The sequence below is a fragment of the Phocoena phocoena genome, chromosome 13 (genome assembly GCF_963924675.1).
Source record: "Phocoena phocoena chromosome 13, mPhoPho1.1, whole genome shotgun sequence".
Taxonomy (NCBI): Eukaryota; Metazoa; Chordata; class Mammalia; order Artiodactyla; family Phocoenidae; genus Phocoena; species Phocoena phocoena.
Window position 1 is genome coordinate 24,169,871 of NC_089231.1, and position 20,939 is coordinate 24,190,809.

The window sequence follows — 20,939 nt, forward strand, 5'->3', positions numbered from 1 at the left end:
ATTCTCAGAAGGCATCAAGGGAGAACAGAATGCCCCGGAACATGTTTTGCTGCTCTGAGAAGGGCTTTGTGCCAGGCATATTGACCCCATGGGGCGCTGTCTGAGATCACCCACGGCCCTTGTGTGGCCGAGAGGCAGGACGTGTCCCCTGATGCACCGGTTTTCCCTCTAGGTGGGCCTACCATGACTTCTACAACCGGTATCGGGTGCTGGTCAAGAAGAAAGAGCTCGCCAACACAGACAAAAAGGCCATCTGCAAGTCTGTGCTGGAGAGCCTCATTAAGGTGAGCTGGGCACGGCCCGACTGCTGGGCTCCAGGGGAGGCTCAGCCGCGGTGCCCTGGGATTAGGGGGTTGGGGGAGGTGTTAACTGCCTTTTGGGTCTTCATCCCTTGTATTGAAACTGTTCCTGAGATATTAATCTATTTGCCTGTGTCAGCAACTGTAAAGGAGAAGCCCCTTCACCTGCCTGGAGAACTTTCTAGCCTTTCCCACATCACAGCTCACATAGAAAATGAAATTGTTTATACAGCACACTGTATATACACCAGGCTGCTCCTGGCTACAAGCTGCTGGCCGGGATCTCTGGCTTCCCCGAAGCCTGGGGCTCCACAGCTCAGCCTGCCGGCACCAGTGCACCCACCCGGGGGCTCTGATCTGGAGCCCGGGCACAGCCTGGGAGCTAGCGGAGGGGAAAAGAGCTGTGCTTCTGGTAGCTTCCTCACTGCAGAGCCGGCCTCAGGCCCACCCCCAGATGCTTGTTTTAAATCAGGCAGTGGATTTCATTTTATTTGAAACAATCTGAACTCAACAGCTGACACTTGGGACTGGAGAACTATAGCAGAGCTCTTGGGGGCCTGTAGTGAGGGACAGACCCTTGAGTATTTCTTAGTTCCAGAGTATCCAGGGATTACAGCAGAGTACGGTACTTAATGGTCTCAATAAAGGGCTAGATTATATCAAAAACCCTTCCTTTAAGAAGGTAAGAAATTACATCTAAATTTTTTAATTTCTAAGTATTGTTTTGCTAGGAAAATCTGTTCATCTGGAGTATAGCTCATTGCCAGATGATCAGCTTTTAAGGTCCTATGTTATTTTGTGAAAGTGACACAGTCACCCTCAGCGTTGTCTTAGCAGCTCAAGTCTGTAGCTGTAGACAGTACAAAGTGCTGTGCTAAATATTCCACAGAGAGTAAGAGGATGACAATCTCGTTAATTGAAGGTTGCAGTTGGTTCTCTGGACTCTGGTTAATTGAGGTTTTTGCTGTGGTGTATCTGTCAGTGTTCACATTTCAACGTGTCCTCTTTCAACGGGTGAGAAAAATGTGTTCAAGGTCAGCTGATTCTGGTTGACGTGGAGCGTCGGGAGTCTTCCTTCTCTACTGGTACCAGGAGGCTCTTCGTGTAACCAAGGCTCACAAGTAGCCTACTCTGCCATGGGGCTGCCTTCTCCTTTCTCCAGACTGTAGTTCCACACTTCCTCTGCCTTCCCTGGATTTCTCCAAGCTTCCAGCAGAACTGCTGCTTCCCAAACAGAGGGTACTCTGGAGGGGGCCCAGGTCCGACTGGCTGACTCAGCTTCCCGCACTCTGCTCCCCTCCAGCTGGCAGGACCGAGTGCCACTGCCCTGTCCTGCTCTTGATACGCTCAGGCCGCTGGCTTGTTAATGCCCAGCTTCCATGCCGACTCTGCCCTCCCGGTTTCCTCAATCCAGCACTCTCTGAGCCCATACCATGCTGTCCTGTGCTCCAGATGTGTCTCCTTTCTTTCAGAGGATGGTCTTTATATTGACACTCTCCCCTAGTTATGAGTACTGAGCCTGACACACAGAAGTAACCCACCAAACATTTGTGGAATGAGTGAACAAGTGAATTCCCTAAAGCATGTGAATACGTGCTGTTTCCTCCGCCTGAAGTGCTTTTTCCCTCTTTTACCTGTCCGGCCAGGTTTTACTTTCCCTCTAGATTGAGCTCTAAAATGCCTTCTGGTCTTTGAAGCCTGTTCCTAGCCTCCCAGTCAGAGTTAGTCACTGGCTAACACTTCTCAACTTCTGTCTTCCATTTTTGCGTTTCTTCCCTTGTATTGTAGTTAAGGGCTTCTTTTTCATTTCACCAGACTCTGAACAACTAAATGGCAAGGGCCCCGCTGTCATTTGTTCCTAGCACAATAACTGGTCATCACAGGAGCTCTGATGTGAGCTCTTTTGCTCTTTGTGCAAGTGGCTGCATGGGTGACATGAGCCTGTCCTGATGAAACCTGCCACCAGTGGCTCACGGTTATTAAGCACTTACTAGGAGTCAAGACTCTTTTCTAACTGCTTCACACACTTCGTCTCATCCTAATATTTCCTTATGAGAAACATACAGCATGATGCCCATTTCACAGCTGAGGAAAACTGAGGCACAGGCAGCTGATATAAAAATTGCCCAAGGCTACTCAGGAGCCCCCACAGTCTAAACCACATCACCCGCTGAGTCTGACTGATTAATTAATGTCACTGTATAATTACCCTTCCTAGAGATGGAATAAGGATCAGTGCTTTAAGGCTTCCCTAGAGACCTTCTATTTCCTTTTTTTGTTTGTTTTTTCCCTCTTTTGGGAACCACATCTTCTGGTCACCAATGCTAAGTGACTTGGGGACTTCAAGCAACTGAGACTTGGCAAAGCCACACGTTAGCCTAAAATGGCACATGCCAGCTCCCTGCCCTCTCCAGGAACGTGATTAGTACATTTTATTTTATTTTATTTATTTATTTTAACATCTTTATTGGAGGATAATTGCTTTACAATGGTGTGTTAGTTTCTGCTTTATAACAAAGTGAATCAGTTATACATATACACATGTTCCCATATCTCTTCCCTCTTGCGTCTCCCTCCCTCCCACCCTCCCTATCCCACCCCTCTAGGTGGTCACAAAGCACCGAGCTGATCTCCCTGTGCCATGCGGCTGCTTCCCACTAGCTATCTATTCTACGTTTGGTAGTATATATATGTCCATGCCACTCTCTCACTTTGTCACAGCCTACCCTTCCCCCTCCCCACATCCTCAAGTCCATTCTCTAGTAGGTCTGCATCTCCATTCCCGTCTTACCCCTAGGTTCTTCATGATTTTTTTTGTTTTTTCTTAGATTCCATATATATGTGTTAGCATATGGTATTTGTCTTTCTCTTTCTGACTTACTTCACTCTGTATGACAGACTCTAGGTCCATCCACCTCACAACAAATAACTCAATTTCGTTTCTTTTGATGGCTGAGTAATATTCCATTGTATATATGTGCCACATCTTCTTTATCCATTCATCTGATGATGGACACTTAGGTTGTTTCCATCTCCTGGCTATTGTAAATAGAGCTGCAGTGAACATTTTGGTACATGACTCTTTTTGCATCATGGTTTTCTCAGGGTATATGCCCAGTAGTGGGATTGCTAGGTCGTATGGTAGTGCTATTTGTAGTTTTTTAAGGAACCTCCATACTGTTCTCCATAGTGGCTGTATCAATTCACATTCCCACCAGCACTGCAAGAGTGTTCCCTTTTCTCCACACCCTCTCCAGCATTTATTGTTTCTAGATTTTTTGAAGATGGCCATTCTGACTGATGTGAGATGATACCTCATTGTAGTTTTGATTTGCATTTCTCTAATGATTAATGATGTTGAGCATTCTTTCATGTGTTTGTTGGCAATCTGTATATCTTCCTTGGAGAAATGTCTATTTAGGTCTTCTGCCCATTTTTGGAGTAGGTTGTTTTTTTGTTGTTATTGAGCTGCATGAGCTGCTTGTAAATTTTGGAGATTAATCCTTTGTGAGTTGCTTCATTTGCAAATATTTTCTCCCATTCTGAGGGTTGTCTTTCATCTTGTTTATGGTTTCCTTTGCTGTGCAAAAGCTTTTAAGTTTCATTAAGTCCTATTTGTTTATTTTTGTTTTTATTTCCATTTCTCTAGGAGGTGGGTCAACAAGGATCTTGCGGTGATTTATGTCATAGTACATTTTAGAGCAGAGTGATTAGGAGAGAAGCAGTGACGAAGGCGGCCTGTAGGCCAGGCAGTAGGCGCTCACCAGCCACATCCATTGGCCAGCAGCCACGGGGCAGGGGCTGCCTCATGAGGTTGCTCACACGTGATAGTCTCATCCTGCAAGGATTGTAGGAATACCTCCATCTTTAGCCTGAATTTTTTTTTCTTTAACTCCTCAAATGTTTATTGAGTTCTTCCTATGTACTAACCTGGAGTGGTCAGTGTGAGGGTTATTGAAAGAGTGTACTAGGTGGGCCCTGCCCTCCAGGACAGATGGTCATCTAGTGTGGTTATAGACATCACTGGCCATCATGCAAACCTGAACCTTCATCCTGACAGTGAAGGAGCATATTAACAAGCATCTCCTGAGACCCAGAGAGCATGAGGAAATATGTACGTGAGGAGTATGAGAAGGAGATGGTATTACAGAAGCGGCGTGGTGTAGTAAGAGACCTCTGACCTGGGAGTCCTGGGTCTCGGGTTCTATTCCTTGATATTTTCAGTGAGACCTTTGGCAAGTCACCTCAACATTCTAGGCATCTGTAAAAATAAAAGCACTGGCTTGGGGTAGATTGCTAAGATTCCTTTCTACTCCCTCAGTCTCTGATTACTGGAGAAGGGTTCTCAAAAGATAACCTCTGCTTGGTATGTGAAGAGTATAGCCAGTTCTAGGGGTTACAGAAAGCAGGCCTGGGGTAGAAGTTCTCAAGACACCTGGGGGAAGGGGAGTGTAGCCATCAGGGCAGTGGTGATGGCTGTAGCAGGCAGGACCTTCAGAGAGATCCTCATTTGTAAAAATTGTGGCTCTGTGAACCAGACTGCCCTTTCCTTGGTGGTTTTTTTCCAGCATAGGAAACGGAGCCTGTGTTCTGTGGTTCCTGAGATGCAGCAGGCACCTCCCAGGCCCTAGCTCTGCTGAAAGCCCAGTAGCCAGGCTTGTCCCCCGACTGAGGGCTGAGCCACCCACCTTTTGCTTCTGGAGCCCTGCTCACTGAAGAGGAGTCTCCCCAGCAGGGCAGTGATACAGGCAAGGCCTCGGCCGCCTCAGAGCTTCTCCGTCCAGCCCAGCCCCTGTTCCTCCCGGCGTGAGCTGAGGGCCCTGAGCAGATGCGGGGATGAGAACCAGGGCCTCGCAGCTCGCTCCTCCCAGCTTCACCGGCAGCCCGACCATGGAGGGGACAGTCAGTGACGGTCTAGCCAGATGCTGTGTCCCAGCTCAGCCACGGCTCAGGCAGCCTGGCTTTCCTGTGCGTGGAGCCAGGTTCCTGTTAGCCGTCCAGGGCTTGGCCGTGAAGAGTGGTGACTCAGCGTTATTTCAGAGCTATTTGTCAACGTGAAGTGTATTCTCGTGTGTGTGTTTTCCTTAGACCTTGGCTCATTATCTCCTCCTTATGGTCTGCATGCCAAGGGAGCAACATTAGATGAAGGTTATTTACAAAGAGTGCTCAGTTATCGTGAGTTACCTATCGAATATAGTAGCCCAGGCTCATCCGCATACACATGGCTGGGTCATCTTCCCTTATCCACCAGGGTGAGCGCAGGGAGGGGCAGTTAACTTCAACCTGAATAGATGTAATTAAAGATAGTAATTATATGTCTGAAAAAACCTCACAACATAGTTAGAAACCAAATAAAATGTATTTGGGGGTTATTTGCAATATATTCGTAATTTCCCACACCTGCCTCCTTTCACTTCGTTCAGGCCTTTGCTTAAACATCACCTCCATAGAAATGCCTTCCTCGATTAGCCTATTTCAACATCTCCATCCCATCCTCCAGCCCTCAGTTTATTGTCTCCGTAATCTTCAGCACTGCCTGAAATGTACTGTCTCCTTGTTTGCTTGTCTGGCTGCCCTCACGGCGATGTCAGTTGCTGGCGGGCAGGGATCTTTTTCACTGCTGCATTCGGTGTCTGACCAGTAGTAGGGACAGGCTCGGGGTCCGTTAACACACTAAGTCTCTGCATGTGTGTAAGGAGCAGGGGCATGTGACACCTGGCAAGGGAATTGTGCGTCAGAGGACCTGGGCTGGTAGGGTGCTTTCCCTTACTGCTCACGGATGGTGAACCAGCTCCCCTCCCTGCCTTGTAAAGGATCCTGACAAGTTCCAGTTTGGCCGCACCAAGATCTTCTTCCGGGCAGGCCAGGTGGCCTACCTGGAGAAGCTTCGGGCTGACAAGTTCCGGGCAGCCACCATCACGATCCAGAAAACCGTCCGGGGCTGGCTGCAGAAGGTGAAATACCGCAGGTTGAAGGCAGCTACCTTAACTCTGCAGAGGTACTGCCGAGGACACCTGGCCCGCAGGTGAGCTGAGCCGGGGCACATCTAAGGTAGCAGATTGGCGGTGAGGGTGGAGGGGCAGGGGGCTGGGACCAGCTCCGAGCTGGCTGGCCTCTCTCAGCCCCGGTAGTTCGAGTGGTTCCTGCTGGGCCCTGTCCGCCTCCGGCTTTCCCCCAGCAGCTGGGCCTCTCTCTCTCCTGCCCTTCTCACCTGAGCATGTAGGTCTAGTTCCCAGGTCTCTTGCCTCCCCCAGTCTGTCCCTGTCCTAGGCTAGCACTGGCTGGTTTTCCCACAAAACCTCCATTTGCCCTTTGCTTAAACTCTTAAGTAAAACAATCTTCTTTTAGAAAAAGAGACAATTTCAGCCTTTCTGTCACAGTCAACATACACTCAGCTTTGTGATTTACACCACCAATTTCAAAATCCCTTGGGAGTTTGGTAAATAGGGCTGGCAAGACCCGGGGAGGTCCCTTCTATGAGTTGTTGCACTCAGCACAGAGAGGGCGAGACTTGTCTGACCACAAGCAGCTACCTAGGGGCAGAGCCTGAAGCCAGTCGGCTGCCCTGACCCAGCCCAACACCATGTAGAAGAAGCGACTTGACTTTAAACGTCCCCTCCTCAGTGATGTCATTGGGTTGATGAAACGCTAAAGCGGTATAAGCATCTCCGGAGAGCAGAGGGATGGGCGTGGAGGACACCCCTGCCACCAGACCCATCCCCGGACCTTTACACAGGTCATCAGATTTTGGACCCAGCCCTAGTTCAAAATCAGTGACCTCTGCAGATCCGGATTTCCTCGGAGAAATGACAGTCATTGCCAGGAAGCCTTGCATTTGGAAGCCAAAGTTTCACAAGTGGCTGCTCGGGCATCTCTGCTTGAATATATAAAGCAAGCCCAGAGCAGGCACCCTTTGTACCATAAAGTTAGACGATTACTCCAGCTCCCCCTCCTGCCCTTGCTGTTAGCTGTTTATCCGAGCAGAACTGGAGATGATGAGCGCCATTGATTTACCTGTGAAGAGCTGAGAGATGGTCTCTGGAACAAAAGCTACGGAAATGAGAAGGTTGTCAGTGGTATCAACACTAAGTCATCATCCACAGTCAGGGCATCACTGAGCACGCTGGTGCCGGGGGCTCTGACTTGGGCAGCAAGCTGGCCTGCACTCTCCCTGCAGGGTGTTTGTATTCTAGAGAGACTGCTCAGGGAGAGCTGGACCAGGTTTCGGACTCATTTCAGCAGGTAGAGCAGGGCTGAGTGGGTCACCTCCCACTCTGGAGCTGCGCTAGATGATTTCCAAGGTCCTTTCTAGCTTTTAATATTCTGACTCTCTAGTTGAGCGTTTGCTATGAGCCTGATACCAAACAAAGCCCTGAAGGAGGGTAAAAAGTGTTGGACTGACTTTATGTCTGTCTTGAGGGGTGAGATGGAGAATGCGGAAATGAAACAGAGGAAAGTAGATGCCCATGTGCAGGGTATCCCCAGCAGAATGGGCTGGGAAATGAGAAAACAAAGAGGGGTCGCTGCAGGTCTGAGAAGGTTTTATTCATTCGGCAAATACTTAACCATGTGCCACTGTGCCAGGCCCTGTACTGGATGTAGGGGTACAAGGATGCTTGAGACATGGTTCCTTACCTCTCCACACCCGATGAGATCCAGGGACCAGACAGGGGTGTGAACATGTGATGTTGTTGAGGACTGCCCAGCTTGCAGGAGGGGCTTGCGGGTGGGGGAGTGGACAGATGAGGATCAGAGTTGATCAGACTTAGACTGAATTGTAAATATGTGGAAAGACGTTTTGCGCAAGACGGAGGAAGCCAATTCTGCTGTTCTGAGCTGAGCCTCAAGTCCCCAAGACCTTGCTACAGTCGGTAACGGTGATGAGAGTTGGCTTGCCCTTGTGGTGTCCAGGCAGGGCCAGCGGGGGAGGGGCTCGCATTCAAGAGTGACCCAGAGGCCTCTGTCAGTCTGGCCCACCACTCTCTCCCTCCCCAGGCTGGCCGAGCATCTGCGGAGGACCCGGGCGGCCGTGGTGCTCCAGAAGCAGTACCGCATGCGGAGGGCTCACCAGGCCTACCAGAGGGTCCGCAGGGCCACCGTCGTCATCCAGGCCTTCGCTCGGGGCATGTTTGTACGGAGAATCTACCACCAGGTGTGTAGCCACCCTGAGGGACTCAGGCTGTAAACTCAGAACTAAGCAGCAGCAAATGGGTTGGCACCAACATAAATGTTTCTTGGGCGCTTCTAACTTTTATCTAAGTAATTTCGCAAGTCTGCTCTCACTGAATCCTAACCAAAGTCTCATGAGGTATAGTGTCTCAAAAGTTCTCCAGAGAGACAGAACCGACAGGAGATGCGTGTATCTCTGTCTGTGTGTGTGTGTGTGTGTGTGTGTGTGTGTGTGTGTGTTTATTATGAGGAAGTGGCTCGTGCAGTCATGGAGGCGGAGCAGTCCCCCCATCTGCTGTCTACAAGCTGGAGACCCAGGAAAGTCAGGAGTGTAATTCAGCCCGAGTCTGAAGGCCTGAGGACAAGGGAGCTGGTGGTACACATCCAGTCTGAGGGCAGGAGAAGATGAGACGAAATGTCCCAGCTCAACAGTGAGGCAGGAAGAAGGCGAATTCCTCCTTCCTCCACCTTTTGTTCTATTTAGTCCCACCGTGGATGGCATGATGCCCACTACACAGGGGAGGGCAGTCCTCTTCACTGAGCCCACCGGCTCAAATACTTCTCTCTCTGGAAACATCCTCTCAGACACACCCAGAAACAGTCTTTAACCTGAGCATCCCGTGGCCAGTCAAGTTGACACATATTAAGTATCACAGGTAGGAAGGGTGCGTATCATTGTACCCCTTCAGCAGCGGTGAGATGCTCGGAGCAGCTGACTCACCTGCCCAAGGGCACTCGGTCAGCCCATGGCAGAGCCTGGTGACCTATCTGGGGCTCACACAGACTTGAGAGAAGGGGGCAGTATTGGGAGTCGTCAGGCTATAGCTCCTCCATCTAACTGATTAGCAAGCTGAAGCCCAGTGAGGTGAGGTCAGGAGAAGGACCCTGACCTCCTCCCTGCCGGGCCATTATCCAATGAAGCTGAAAGACCCAGTTAGGTAGCCCCAAGTCAGGACACACCCCATCCACCAGATCACCCCCGCATAACTGAAGCTCAATGCTAAGATGAAAGATGGGTTGGAATGAAATGTCTAAAATGGTCTTTTGTTTTCCTAAAATGAACATCTACCTCTTGTATGATCAGAGAAGGTGTGATTTTTCTCAGTAATAAAACTATAAAGTGTTACATTGATAATGAAAAAGCAAACGTGGTTAGGCACCAGATGGAGCACCCCCGGGCCCGTGGGAAAAGCTTCTGTGAATATTCCTGGGAGATTGGTGACATCTGTGTGGTGTCACCATGGATGGGACAGGTGGCATTTCGGAGGCACTAGGGTTTGAACCCAGCTCATCTCAGAGCTGTGCTACTGGGCATGTTAGTCTTTCAACATGTTTATTTATTCATTCCACAAATATTTATTTGCAGGGCATTAGAGTGAGAACACTGATGATGCTTTAATTTTCTGAGTGGTTTTTTAACTGGATAGGAAAAAAACACAAACAGTGAATTGCAAGCCAAGTTTGTAATTGTAAGCCATTTAACCCACTCAGCAATCTCACTCGACAGTGTCACTTCATCTCTCCCGCTCACCGTCACCAGGAGGGGATCCACATCTGTTGAACGGGGGGCTTATCAGCTGGATAATGTTTAAGCCCCTCCAGCTTTGAGGCTTTTAGACTGTGGTTTCCTAACCAATAAAAAGTTAAAAAACAAAACAAAAAACTAGAGAGTTTGACAGCTCATTTCCTGTAGGTACACAGGCTGCCAACTTAGTTACAAGTTGTTCATAAAATAAATGGCCACCAGAGCCCTAAGCCATAGGGAGGCTGTCTCTCGCTGACCTTGGCTCTCTCCCCAGAGCAGTACATGAGCCCCTTGCTCCCGTCCTGCAGTGCAAACCCACCAGGTGTGTGCTTGTCCCCTGCCAGGTCCTCAGGGAGCACAAGGCCACCATCATCCAGAAGCACGTGCGGAGCTGGCTGGCTCGCAGGTGCTTCCAGCGGCTTCGGGGCGCGGCCATTGTCATCCAGTGCGGCTTCCGGAGGCTCAAGGCCAAGCGGGAGCTGAAGGCCCTCAAGATTGAGGCCCGCTCAGCAGAGCACCTAAAACGCCTCAACGTGGGCATGGAGAACAAGGTGGTCCAGCTGCAGCGGAAGATCGACGACCAGGTTGGTGTCTTGAGCTCCCACCCAGGGGGTGGGGCTGTGGGGAGACTCCATGGGCATGTTTGAGAGAGACCCATGGCTTCCCCAGGGAGCTCTCATTTGATCCCCACAAGACTTCGTGAGGCCATTTTACAGACAAGCAAATTGTGGATCGGGGGCATCAAGCACTTGGCCAAGGTCACAGAATTAGAAAGTGCCAGAACCAGCACTCCAGCCCAGGTCTTCTGATCCCACGGCCATAACGAGGGTGATGCTGGTGTTTTTAACCCCAAATGTCACTAAAGTGTCGGTCCTTTCCTGTGTCGTGGCTTAAGATGGGTTTCCAGAGTTGAAAGCAGGCTCACTGGTACCTTGCTCGTGTAGGGTATTAATGGCCTCAGGACCAGGCTCTTGCAATGCCCTGGAGGGTTTCAGGTGCCTCCTGAGAAAGGAAAGAAGAAGATGGAGCAAAGGAAGGGGGGAAACATGCTGAAGGCGTGTGGTATGTGATGTGGAGGAAGACGGTTGGAGTTGGGTGACCAGGCAGGGCTTTGGCAGTCACTGGTTTTATTGTACCTATTCTATGCTAGGCACTTTTTTAAGCTTCTCATGATCCCAATAGGGCAAGAAAATAAATGAGCCATTTTACACCTAAACCAGCTGCCCTAAACAGGAGTCCAAAAGTGGTTAAATGTTCCTGCCTTTCTGTTCTTGCAAAAGACGGCTTCTGGAGAAGAAATTGTGGCCCTGGGTGTCTGTCTCTATGTGAGTTCTACAGGTGTCTTCTTTGGCTTGGCTCCCTAGTGGGGAAGCAAGACAGAAAGCTCAGTGCAGCGTGGAGGACACTCAATACATACCGGGCCCTGGTTGGCCCACAGTGATAGGTCAGGTCAGGGAGGAAGACATATCTACCCAGAGCATCAGGAGTGGATAGGAAAAGGTCTGTACTCTGGGATCAGCCATTTGGAAAACACAATCACAAGGAGGACCTAGGGTTGTATTATTATTATCATTGCCATTATTATTATTATTATTATTATGGCTGTTGATGACTGGCCAGGAAAGACATTGTGCCAATTAACCTTCTGAGCAAGGTATAGTCAGAGGGACGAGCAGATTTCGTTGGCACTGCTGCACCCTGCCAGGAGCCCCATGTACTGCCCTGCCGCCTCGGCCCTGGGTTCCAGCCATAGGGCCCTGCGTTGGCATTGCTGATTTCTCAAGTTGACTTGAGAGGTTAAGAATAAATCTGGTATTTTATACTCCATGTGCTGGAACATCAAAGAGAAGCAGATTTAAAAGGCCTATTTTTAAAGAGCTTTTTGCCTTCAGCTTCCTGCTTGGCAAACATCTGTGAGTAGTGGCAGGTGTTACCCTGTGTGCAGAGGGTAAGGAGAAGAGGCAGGAGGGGGTGGGTTAGATCTTGCTTTCTTGTGTCCCTCTCCATGTTGCCCGACTGTGTGCTAGGCGCTGTTCTCATGCGTCAACTCATATGATCCTTACCACAACCCTATGAGATTTAACATTATTCCCATTTTAAACAGGCACAGAGAGGTTAAGTAGCCCGCAAGGCCACACAGCTAGTAAGTAGCATGGCTAGGATTGAAACTTGGCAGTTTGGTTCCAAAGAATGTTCTGTTGCCTCCAACCAAATTTTAGGATATCTGCATATTACGGGATTCTTCAGACATGTGAGAATTCCTCAGAACAAGGAAGACCCTTAGCTTTGTTTGGGGTTCATTCTCATAGACAACGTCGTCCTTGGACAGTGGGGTGTGTGACCCAGTGTCAAAGAACATGTGTGGTGCTGTGTCACGAGAGGAGCCAGCAGCATAATCCGTGGCACCAGGACTTGTTTTATTGCAGTCTCTTAGCAGGCAGGGCTAACCTTTGTAAATGAATGGGTTTCTGTTCTTTCTTTATGGCTGGAGGCAACTCAGGCAGCTGCTCCCCTGACACACAGGGTTCTTAGCCAGGAGGAAAGGATACACGTGTGCCAGGAACAACATAGGTGAAGGCATCCCAGAGTATTTGTCAGAGCAGCATGAGGTGTAGCGGTCAAAGTCCCAGCTGGATGGAGGTTTGAGTTCTGTCTCAGTTATACTTGCAACCAGAGCTGACAGGTTGGGGTTATGGCCGAATCTCTGATTAGGCCTTAAGTTCCTCGGAGACAATTGGCCTAAGATCTCTAACTTCTAGCTCAAAAATTCACTGATGCCATGAAGTGGCTAATAAAATGGTTCCCAACTCCAGACTGCAATGAAGAATCACGAGGGGGAGCTTTATTTAAAAAGTATCCCCACTGCCAAGAAGTCAGCAAAGGAGGAAACTGAAAGATAAAACCAGGGTAAGGTTAGTGCCCAAAATTCATGTTTAAGGTTTTGTGCACCCAACTGAAGAGACAAGATGCAAAATTAGCACGAAGCTCCCAAGCAAACAGAAAGAAGGGAACAGGATCCCTTGAGAGCTGTTGAAAGAGTTTAGGAGGGTTTGGAGCTGTCCATGGTGCTGAGACAGGTTTCCTGAGGGTTTTCAGAGTCTGTGATGTAATAAACCACATCCTTCACAGTATCCTTCAGCAGTAAGTTCAGTGACAGTTCCGGGATGATTTCTTGCAGTGTTCCTGGTGTAGGCCTGTGGTGTGACATTTTTCAGCCAAAATGATGTAACCTATGAACTTGGCTCTCTATCAATCTGGCTTTATTCAAGCCCAGCGTGGAGAGTGAGGCCAGTTGAGCTAACAATATTTTTACAATGAGGGTCAAGTTCCTTAGACCTTTATGAGTATAAGGCTATATTTAAATATATTTTATTTGATATATGAAAATATGATGCAAATGTATGTATTCAGTCAGTAACCTATTTATTTATTCGTTTATTTATTCATTTATTTATTTATTTTACAACATATTAAGATTCTTTTTTTTCCTATTTTAAAAAAATTTTTATTGGAGTGTAGTTGATTTACAATGTTGTGTTAGTTTCAGATATACAGCAGAGTGGATAAGTTATACATGCACACATATCCACTCTTTTTTAGATTCTCTTCCCACATAGGTCATTACAGAGTATCGAGTAGAGATCCCTGTGCTACACAGTAGTTCTTATTAGTTTTCTGTTTTATATACAGTAGTGTGTATGTGTCAATCCCAATCTCCCAATTTCTCCTTCCCCTCTTTCCCCCCTGGTAAACATAAGTTTGTTTTCTACATCTGTGACTCTATTTCTAAGACAAATATCATATGATATCACTTACATGTGGAAACTTAAAAAAAAAAAAGGGACAGATGAACTTATTTACAAGTCAGTAACCTTTTCAATCAGTTTGATTCAGTGTACTTAGTACACACTCGGTAAGCATTAGTTAATATTTTCTTTTTCACCCATGTACATTTGAAATATCGTATGTGACAAGTCACAGTTTTATGTCCTTCTGTGCCTCAGTTTTCTCAACTGTGAAATTGAGATATTACTCAGCCTTACTACATCGGATTTTTGTGACTAGAGAATGAGTTAATAGATGTGAATCCTGTAGCACAGTGCCCTTGAGCAGTGGTGCAGAGTAAGCATCGTCTCGGGATGTCTGGGGAGCTCGAGGAGAACAGGGGTCCATATGGAAATCCCCAGCCCGCTGCTGTTAGGAAAAGGCCCTCGCTGGAGCACAGAGCTGGCCGGGTCTCGAGTCACACTGACAAAGGCAGCTCCAGGGAGCCTGGCCTGCCATCACAGGGAGGGTTTCCGGGGTCTGTGAGGGGCAAGTGCCCCTCACCACTCCCCGTGCCAGGCTTGGCTGCACGGCCATGGGTTCCATGGCATGAGGATGAGGCAGGAAACTGCTGGGCCCTTCTGGGGTCCTCCTTTCTAAAACCACGCCTCCGGAACAGGAATTGTGCAGCTGTTAGGAATCTCCCAGCCACACCCCAGGCGGCCGGCAAAGAGTTCGTAGCATCTCTCCCAGGGGGTCCCTAGAGAACTGAATGATGAAGAAGCTGCCCTTTATCAGGCACTAACTGTGCCCCTGGTGCCGGGCCCCAGGGAAGCCCTTAATCCCCCTGAGCCTTGATAAAACCCTGTGAGGAGGGAGTTACAGTTATCTGTCTTTTACACATGAGGAAGCCAGGCACAGGGAGGTGGAATGACCTGACCACACGTTCGCAGCTGATCAGGATAGAGCTGCGGTCTGAGCACAGGTCTGTCTGGGTCCAGTCTCTTAACTCCCCAACTTCCCAGAGCCTCGCCTCAGCGTGTGTGTGTCAATGAAAGCAAAGAGCTGGCCTCCTAGACATGTTATCTTTGCATGAGGTTCCTGGGGTGTCATCACTGCCCATAGCAGGATGTCACCATCACGTTGTGTGCCTCTCCACACCTGCTCCGTCCTCCTTCCCACGTTCCCGGGGATCTGACCCAGGCTGCAGCACCTGGAGGAACCTCGCTTCCCGCCCAGAGCAGAACAAAGTCAAGGTGGCTAGTCCAACACGTGTTCCCTCCCTGAACCCCACCCGCCTTGTGCAGAGACTCTTCAAGCTTCCTGGGAGACCCAGACCTGGGTGGGCAGTGCAGATGGCACTGGGGTTTTTAAACAGATGCTACTTAATTGGATTTCTTATTTGTGATTACTTAGAGCAAGGCTGACTGCCAGACCAGACATAAGGGCATGTCAGGTAATAACTGGGAGGTTTCCACAGACTGTGGGAGGATCTTTTTGTGCTGTATCAGTGAGGGAAATGTACCACTTGGACACCAACAATGGGTCTCAGCCTTAAGGTCGCATGGCGTTCATGGTGTTGTACTGGGTCCCACAGCTGTTCGTTTGCCGCCCCTCACTGCTTTCCATGAAGCTTCACTGCTGGTGTGAATTAGTCATCGGTTCCTGATGCCCCAGCTTGTTGGTAGTTTAGCCAATAGCTCTGTTCTACTTGGAGCTCCTGCAGAGAATAGCAATGAAGAATTGTCACTGACTGTTGCTTGCTTGCTTGGTTATTGGGAGAACCCTGCTGCTTCCACTCCACTTTCCCTGCTGACCACTTTGAGCTGATATGCTCAGCTGCAGCACCACTTCCTGCCCATGTTTACACTAGCACTTGACACTGGCCCTGGGTCCTCAGGGCTTCCTCTGTGTGAGCTCATCCACAGTCTGCCTCCGAGTCCCCCCTCCGTACCTCTGCCAGGCACCCAGGAGAATGCTTCTCACTTACCTATTGCTTGAGTGGGTACATGATTGGGTACCTCGTCGGCAGGGACGGGTTCTGCCAGGGCATCAATTTCTGGAGTCAGAGTCTTACAGGATAAGCTGACAGGTGGTGGGAGGGATCCCTAGGCCCCATGGAGGACCTCCTTGGAAGAGGGGATGCTGAAGAGGTCCTTTGTCTCAGAGCCAGCGATTAGGTTGCAGCTCTTTGTACCACTGAGTCCAAGGACAGGAGGGCCCAGCGTGAAAGAGCAGGGAATCCTGAAAAGCAAAGGCTGCAGTTCCAAGAAGCCAAAAACATTGTTCCTGCAACTTAAAAACCGGGCGTAAGATCTCTCCAGCCGGACACAGAAGGCTAACCACTGTCGGCCAGCTTCCAGCTCTGTCACAGCTCCTAAGCACTCCTTGAATGTCAGTACTGGTGTTTTTTCTTTTCCTTTATTTCTCCTAGGTTCACAGTAGAGTTTTGTTAGGGAGATGCCAAGAAAGCACTCAAGCGTTCGGTGATTGTGAGGTTTAATTCCGCCTTGGAAGTCCCTTTTTTAATTGCCTTCATGTTTGTTCCTGTCCCACTAACCTTGCTCTCTACCTGTTTCCTCCCTCCCTGTTTGCTGGTGCTCTCCCAGAACAAAGAGTTCAAGATGCTGTCGGAGCAGCTGTCAGCCATCACCTCCACACATGCCACGGAGGTAGAGAAGCTGAAGGAGGAGCTGGCCTGCTACCAGCAGAGCCAGGATGGGGACAGCAGCCCGCAGCTGCAGGAGGAGGTCGAGAGCCTGCGTACAGAACTGCAGAGGGCCCACTCGGAGCGTAAGGTCCTGGAGGACGCCCACACCCGGGAGAAGGACGAGCTGAGAAAGGTATGTCGGGGCCAGAGGGGCAGCTGGGTGGTGGCTGGCTAACGGAGCACCCCTCCGAAGTGGTTTCTTCTTCCAGCTGTTACACTGCCATGGACTTTACTGGGGCTTGTGCCCAAGACTGACCATCCCTCTGCGTTTAGATGTAAAGTGCCACTGCTTTGGGGGAACCCACACAAGCACGTGTCCATTCACCTGGCAAGTGCTGCTGATTGAGTTTCTGCCATTACCTGGACATGATGGCATCCCCTGAAAGGTTACACACATGTGCCTTTGGGCATGTTCCTTATAGTCTAGAACTAGCCACTGAGTCCGCTCTGCAGTCCGAGTTCCTGTTGGCAGGAGAGACGGTGCAGAGGTAGTGGCCTTTCTTCTTAACGTTGCCTGCAGGGACTAGGGGCAACCTCTAGGCATCCCTACCCATAATCATAGTGTTTTGGGGAATTTGCCTTAAGTTTAAGTGTTGATAGTTTCAGCCTGACTAATCTCCTCTGGTTGGTGTGCTCTGTAGGTTTACTTTCTACCCCATAAAACGGGATTGGACCCCACTCTCCCATCTCAAATGTCAGGATACAGAGATTCCCTTCTCCACTGCCAAGATAGCTGTTCAAACCAGGGAAGTCCCACGTGCCCCTGCGGAGCCTTCCACGGTCTCAGGACGCTGCTTCTCTCCCCCATCTTTATGGCAACCCACAGGCCACAGGGAAGATGGCACACTGCCCACTTATTTAGTTCCTGTCCATCACTGGAGAGTCACGATGGGTTAAGAATCTAAGAGGGAAGGACTCAGTGTTCCTAACATTGAAATAACAATTTTCAGTGTTTAAAAATTGGGGCAAGCTGAATGCTGCCACAGAAAGCATGCTGAGGTAGACACAGGAGTTTCCAGATTCTCATCCCTGCATTGCCATTACCAAGTGCATGCAGGAAGTCTCACTGGCCTTAGTTCCCTCATCTGTTTAAAAAAAAGAAAAGAAAAGAAGAAGAAAGGTTGGTTTAGATCATTTTTTAGGCCCCTTCTACTTGCAGCTAGTCAGCTTCATGAGATGGTATTTGATGGTTTCTAGAAGGAAAAAGAACCTCAGCCCTGCTCTGTAGTGCCTGTCTCTTCCTGTGCCCAGTTACCTTCTCCTGGGCTGAGCCCTCAGGCACAACGGGAAATAGGGGGGCTGCCATCCACCTGCGGACCCAGCTCCTGCTGGGCTTGCCTACGTCACTTCCCGTCCTGGGCAGAACTTCCCCACTGTCAGCCACTGCCTTCCCCAGATCCCAGGGGGTTTCCCAGAGTCAGAAGGGAGATCCACATGGGGATTAGGTGACGAGGAAATTGAGACATAGGACTTAGCAGTGCAGGCAGCCTGGCACAAAAGAGGCCACCCTGCAGCCGGTTGCCCAGATAAACCTGCCAGTTCACCCACCACGCCTGGAGTGGACTTCATTCTTCGGGATAAAGCACATGCTTAAGGAAACTCCCGTTACAATGTAGCTACAAGCCTGTAACCTATAAAGCGTGGAATTCCAAACTTGTTTATGGATCCTTGCTAACAGATAGACAGTAACCCTTGTATGTGAATAAGAGACAAGATGGTGAAATCCACAGGCAGAGAGAAGAGGCCAAGATTAGAACTGGAAACTCTTGAGATTGGTGACCCTGGGAGAAAAAGAAAAGCAGGTTCCCTGCACATGGGTGCTGGTCACATGAGACGCTGGGAAGTCTGTTAACCCAGCAGATCACAAAACCGGAGTCTGCGGTCTCCGCCTCCACAGAGGGCACTTGACTCATGGACTCTCCAGGCTCCTTCTCTGCCTCCCCTGGGGCACTGTGATTTGGGGACTCAGAGTACTTTTAAAGTATCCACGTCTCCGTCCAGGGAGCCTAAGGGTTTATAATATCCCGTGAGCCAAATAAGGAAGCGGGCTGCCTCCTCCTCTCCTTTGGAAAAATTGTTACTATTGAAGTCTGGACCTGGGTCTTAAATATCAATACAATGAGAGCTTGGTCCTGGCAAGAAAAAAGAAAAATTCAAGGACACTGCCAAAAAGGGAATAGCAGGCACAGAGGCAGAACGAGAAAAGCACCTTCCCTGACTCCAAATATAAGCAAGTCCCAAGCTGGTGACTTAAGAAACTGGCGTGAAATGATTAAGTGCGATGTCCATCTTTTTCCAGAAGGAGAAAAAGTGGAAGCAAATTTTTCTCTTTCTCTAAGGTCTTCCAAACGTTTATTCTGGTGGCTGTGGGGTAGGGCAGGTAGGGGCTGGCTTTTTCCCCCTCTGGTTCTTCTCTGCCGAGTCTGGGTTTAATATTTATCAAAGGTACCACGTCCAGTCTTAACAAACGCTGAATAATCAGACGGTTTCTTCTCGGGCTTGTCCAGCAGCCTGCTCTTTGCTGAACAAGATTGATGAGGCGGGCGAAGCAGGGAGGGAGCTGGCTGCTGGTAGATGTTTAATTAATGGATTTGATATTTCTGTCAGCAAATGTTGTATTGGAACTGGCATCCCGGTAAACTTGGGGCTCCCCGCTTCTGACGGCATTCTCATTGTCAGGCCACATGGCCATGCTGCCTTGGACTGTGGGAGGCCAGGCCTCCCTGGGGGCAGAGCCTGGGCATGACCCACCCCCATCAGCTGCAGAAGTTAGCTGACAGTCGTTCTATTAAAGGTGTCCTTGTTGCGGCCTCTCCCCAGAGTGGTCTGCACCTCGGCCTGGAGCCTCCTTTCCTTTTAGCTGTGGGATGTGTATTTTGTTCCTTCCTAAAGCTATCAGTGATCCCTGCGCTGACAGACTTGTGCAGCTGTGCTGTTTCCTATCCCTGATGAAAGAGACATGAGTCCCAGGGCTGCCCTTGACACAGAGGCAATGGCTCATTATCCAGAATCTGCTCTGCTGGTGAGGCCAGCACGGCCTGGCTCAGAGCAGGGCTGTGGGTGGGTAAGAAAGAGCAGCCCACAGCTAGGTCCCTGGCTCTGAGCGAGGGTCCTTGACACTGTGAGCCCCGCAGGCCTCGAGTGTTCAGGCTGGTGCACTTGGGGTTCTGTGCTGTACTGTGTTGTCAGCCACCGAACACCCGCGCATAGTTACCTTGGATAGTTCCAATGTAAAGGTTTTGTTTTTCCAAATAGAAGTAAAAAGATCTGCCTTTGGGGGTAGGGGGGTTCTCACAGTGGAATGTTTTGAGTCTTTCCCCCGCAAAGATACAGAACAGGACTTCTTTGGCCCATTAAGACTCAGAGTTGTGCTATCAGCGGGCTTCATGGTTCATAAGGAGGCTGATGGTTGTTAGAAAGAGGACCCCATGCGTCTCATGGAAGGACGTTATCTCACTGCAGAAATCACGGAAGCTCACAGCCCTTCGTTTATTCAGTAGTTATTTACTGAGTGTGTTTGTTAGGCACTGTTCTGCACACTGGTGCAAAAGTAAGCAATTTTAAAAGTCCTTCCCTTGGGCTTCCCTGGTGGCGCAGTGGTTGAGAGTCCACCTGCCGATGCAGGGGACACGAGTTCGTGCCCTGGTCTGGGAGGGTCCCACATGCCGCGGGGCGGCTGGGCCTGTGAGCCATGGCCGCTGAGCCTGCGCGTCCGTAGCCTGTGCTCCGCAACGGGAGAGGCCACAGCAGTGAGAGGCCCGCGTACCGCAAAAAAAAAAAAAAAAAAAAAAAAAAAGTCCTTCTCATTCTTAGGGGGTGTAAATATTTGGGGGTTATTGGAGAGTATACAGATGGGAATCAAATACAAATGATCCCTCTTGTGCAATAAAGAGAAATAAAGCAGAGTAAAGGGATAGAGGGGGGCCTTCGGGGCCAGGGCAGGTGTGTTTCATTCAGACTCCCGCTGAGGAGATACCTGAGTGAGGTGTGAGCCATGGGGACTTCTAGGGAACAGGTGACAAATGTCACAGCAGGTGCGTCAGCCCTGCGGTGGGAGTAGGCTGGGTGGGTTCAAGGACCAACAAGGAGGCCATCGGGCTGAGGTGGACAGAGCAAGGAGAAGGGTAGGAAGGTGGTGAGATCACATCAGGAAGGATCTTCTGACCTTGAAGGCAACATTGGCCGTGAACCCTCCAGAGAGATGAGCAAGTCTGTCTGGTGCACTTGGTCCCTGCAGCACATACCAGGTCCCTCCCGCCCCGAACGCCTTCCTGTAACTCTGCTGTCGGAACCAGGCGTTTGAGGCCTGCTCCAGGCTTCGACATCGCTGTCCTTCATGTGTCAGCCTTCTGACCTGTCAGGATGCCGGGTGGCCTAGTGGTTACGAGCTGGACCCGGTCTGCTCAGGGCCACAGCCCGCTTTACAGCGCAAGAATCCAACTTGAAAAAACTAAGTCAAAACAAAACCAAA

The 20,939-nt window shown here is 49.7% G+C and overlaps 1 protein-coding gene across 1 annotated transcript in view; it reads left to right on the forward strand.

The window, feature by feature from the left end:
• MYO5B (myosin VB) overlaps nucleotides 1-20,939 on the forward strand; it is a 230,899-nt gene that overhangs the window by 162,738 nt on the left and 47,222 nt on the right. Inside the window, exons 17-21 of the mRNA XM_065889991.1 lie at nucleotides 173-284; nucleotides 6,113-6,324; nucleotides 8,295-8,451; nucleotides 10,338-10,577; nucleotides 16,368-16,601. Coding sequence (XP_065746063.1) covers nucleotides 173-284; nucleotides 6,113-6,324; nucleotides 8,295-8,451; nucleotides 10,338-10,577; nucleotides 16,368-16,601 — 955 coding nt within the window. The remainder of the gene's footprint in view (nucleotides 1-172; nucleotides 285-6,112; nucleotides 6,325-8,294; nucleotides 8,452-10,337; nucleotides 10,578-16,367; nucleotides 16,602-20,939) is intronic.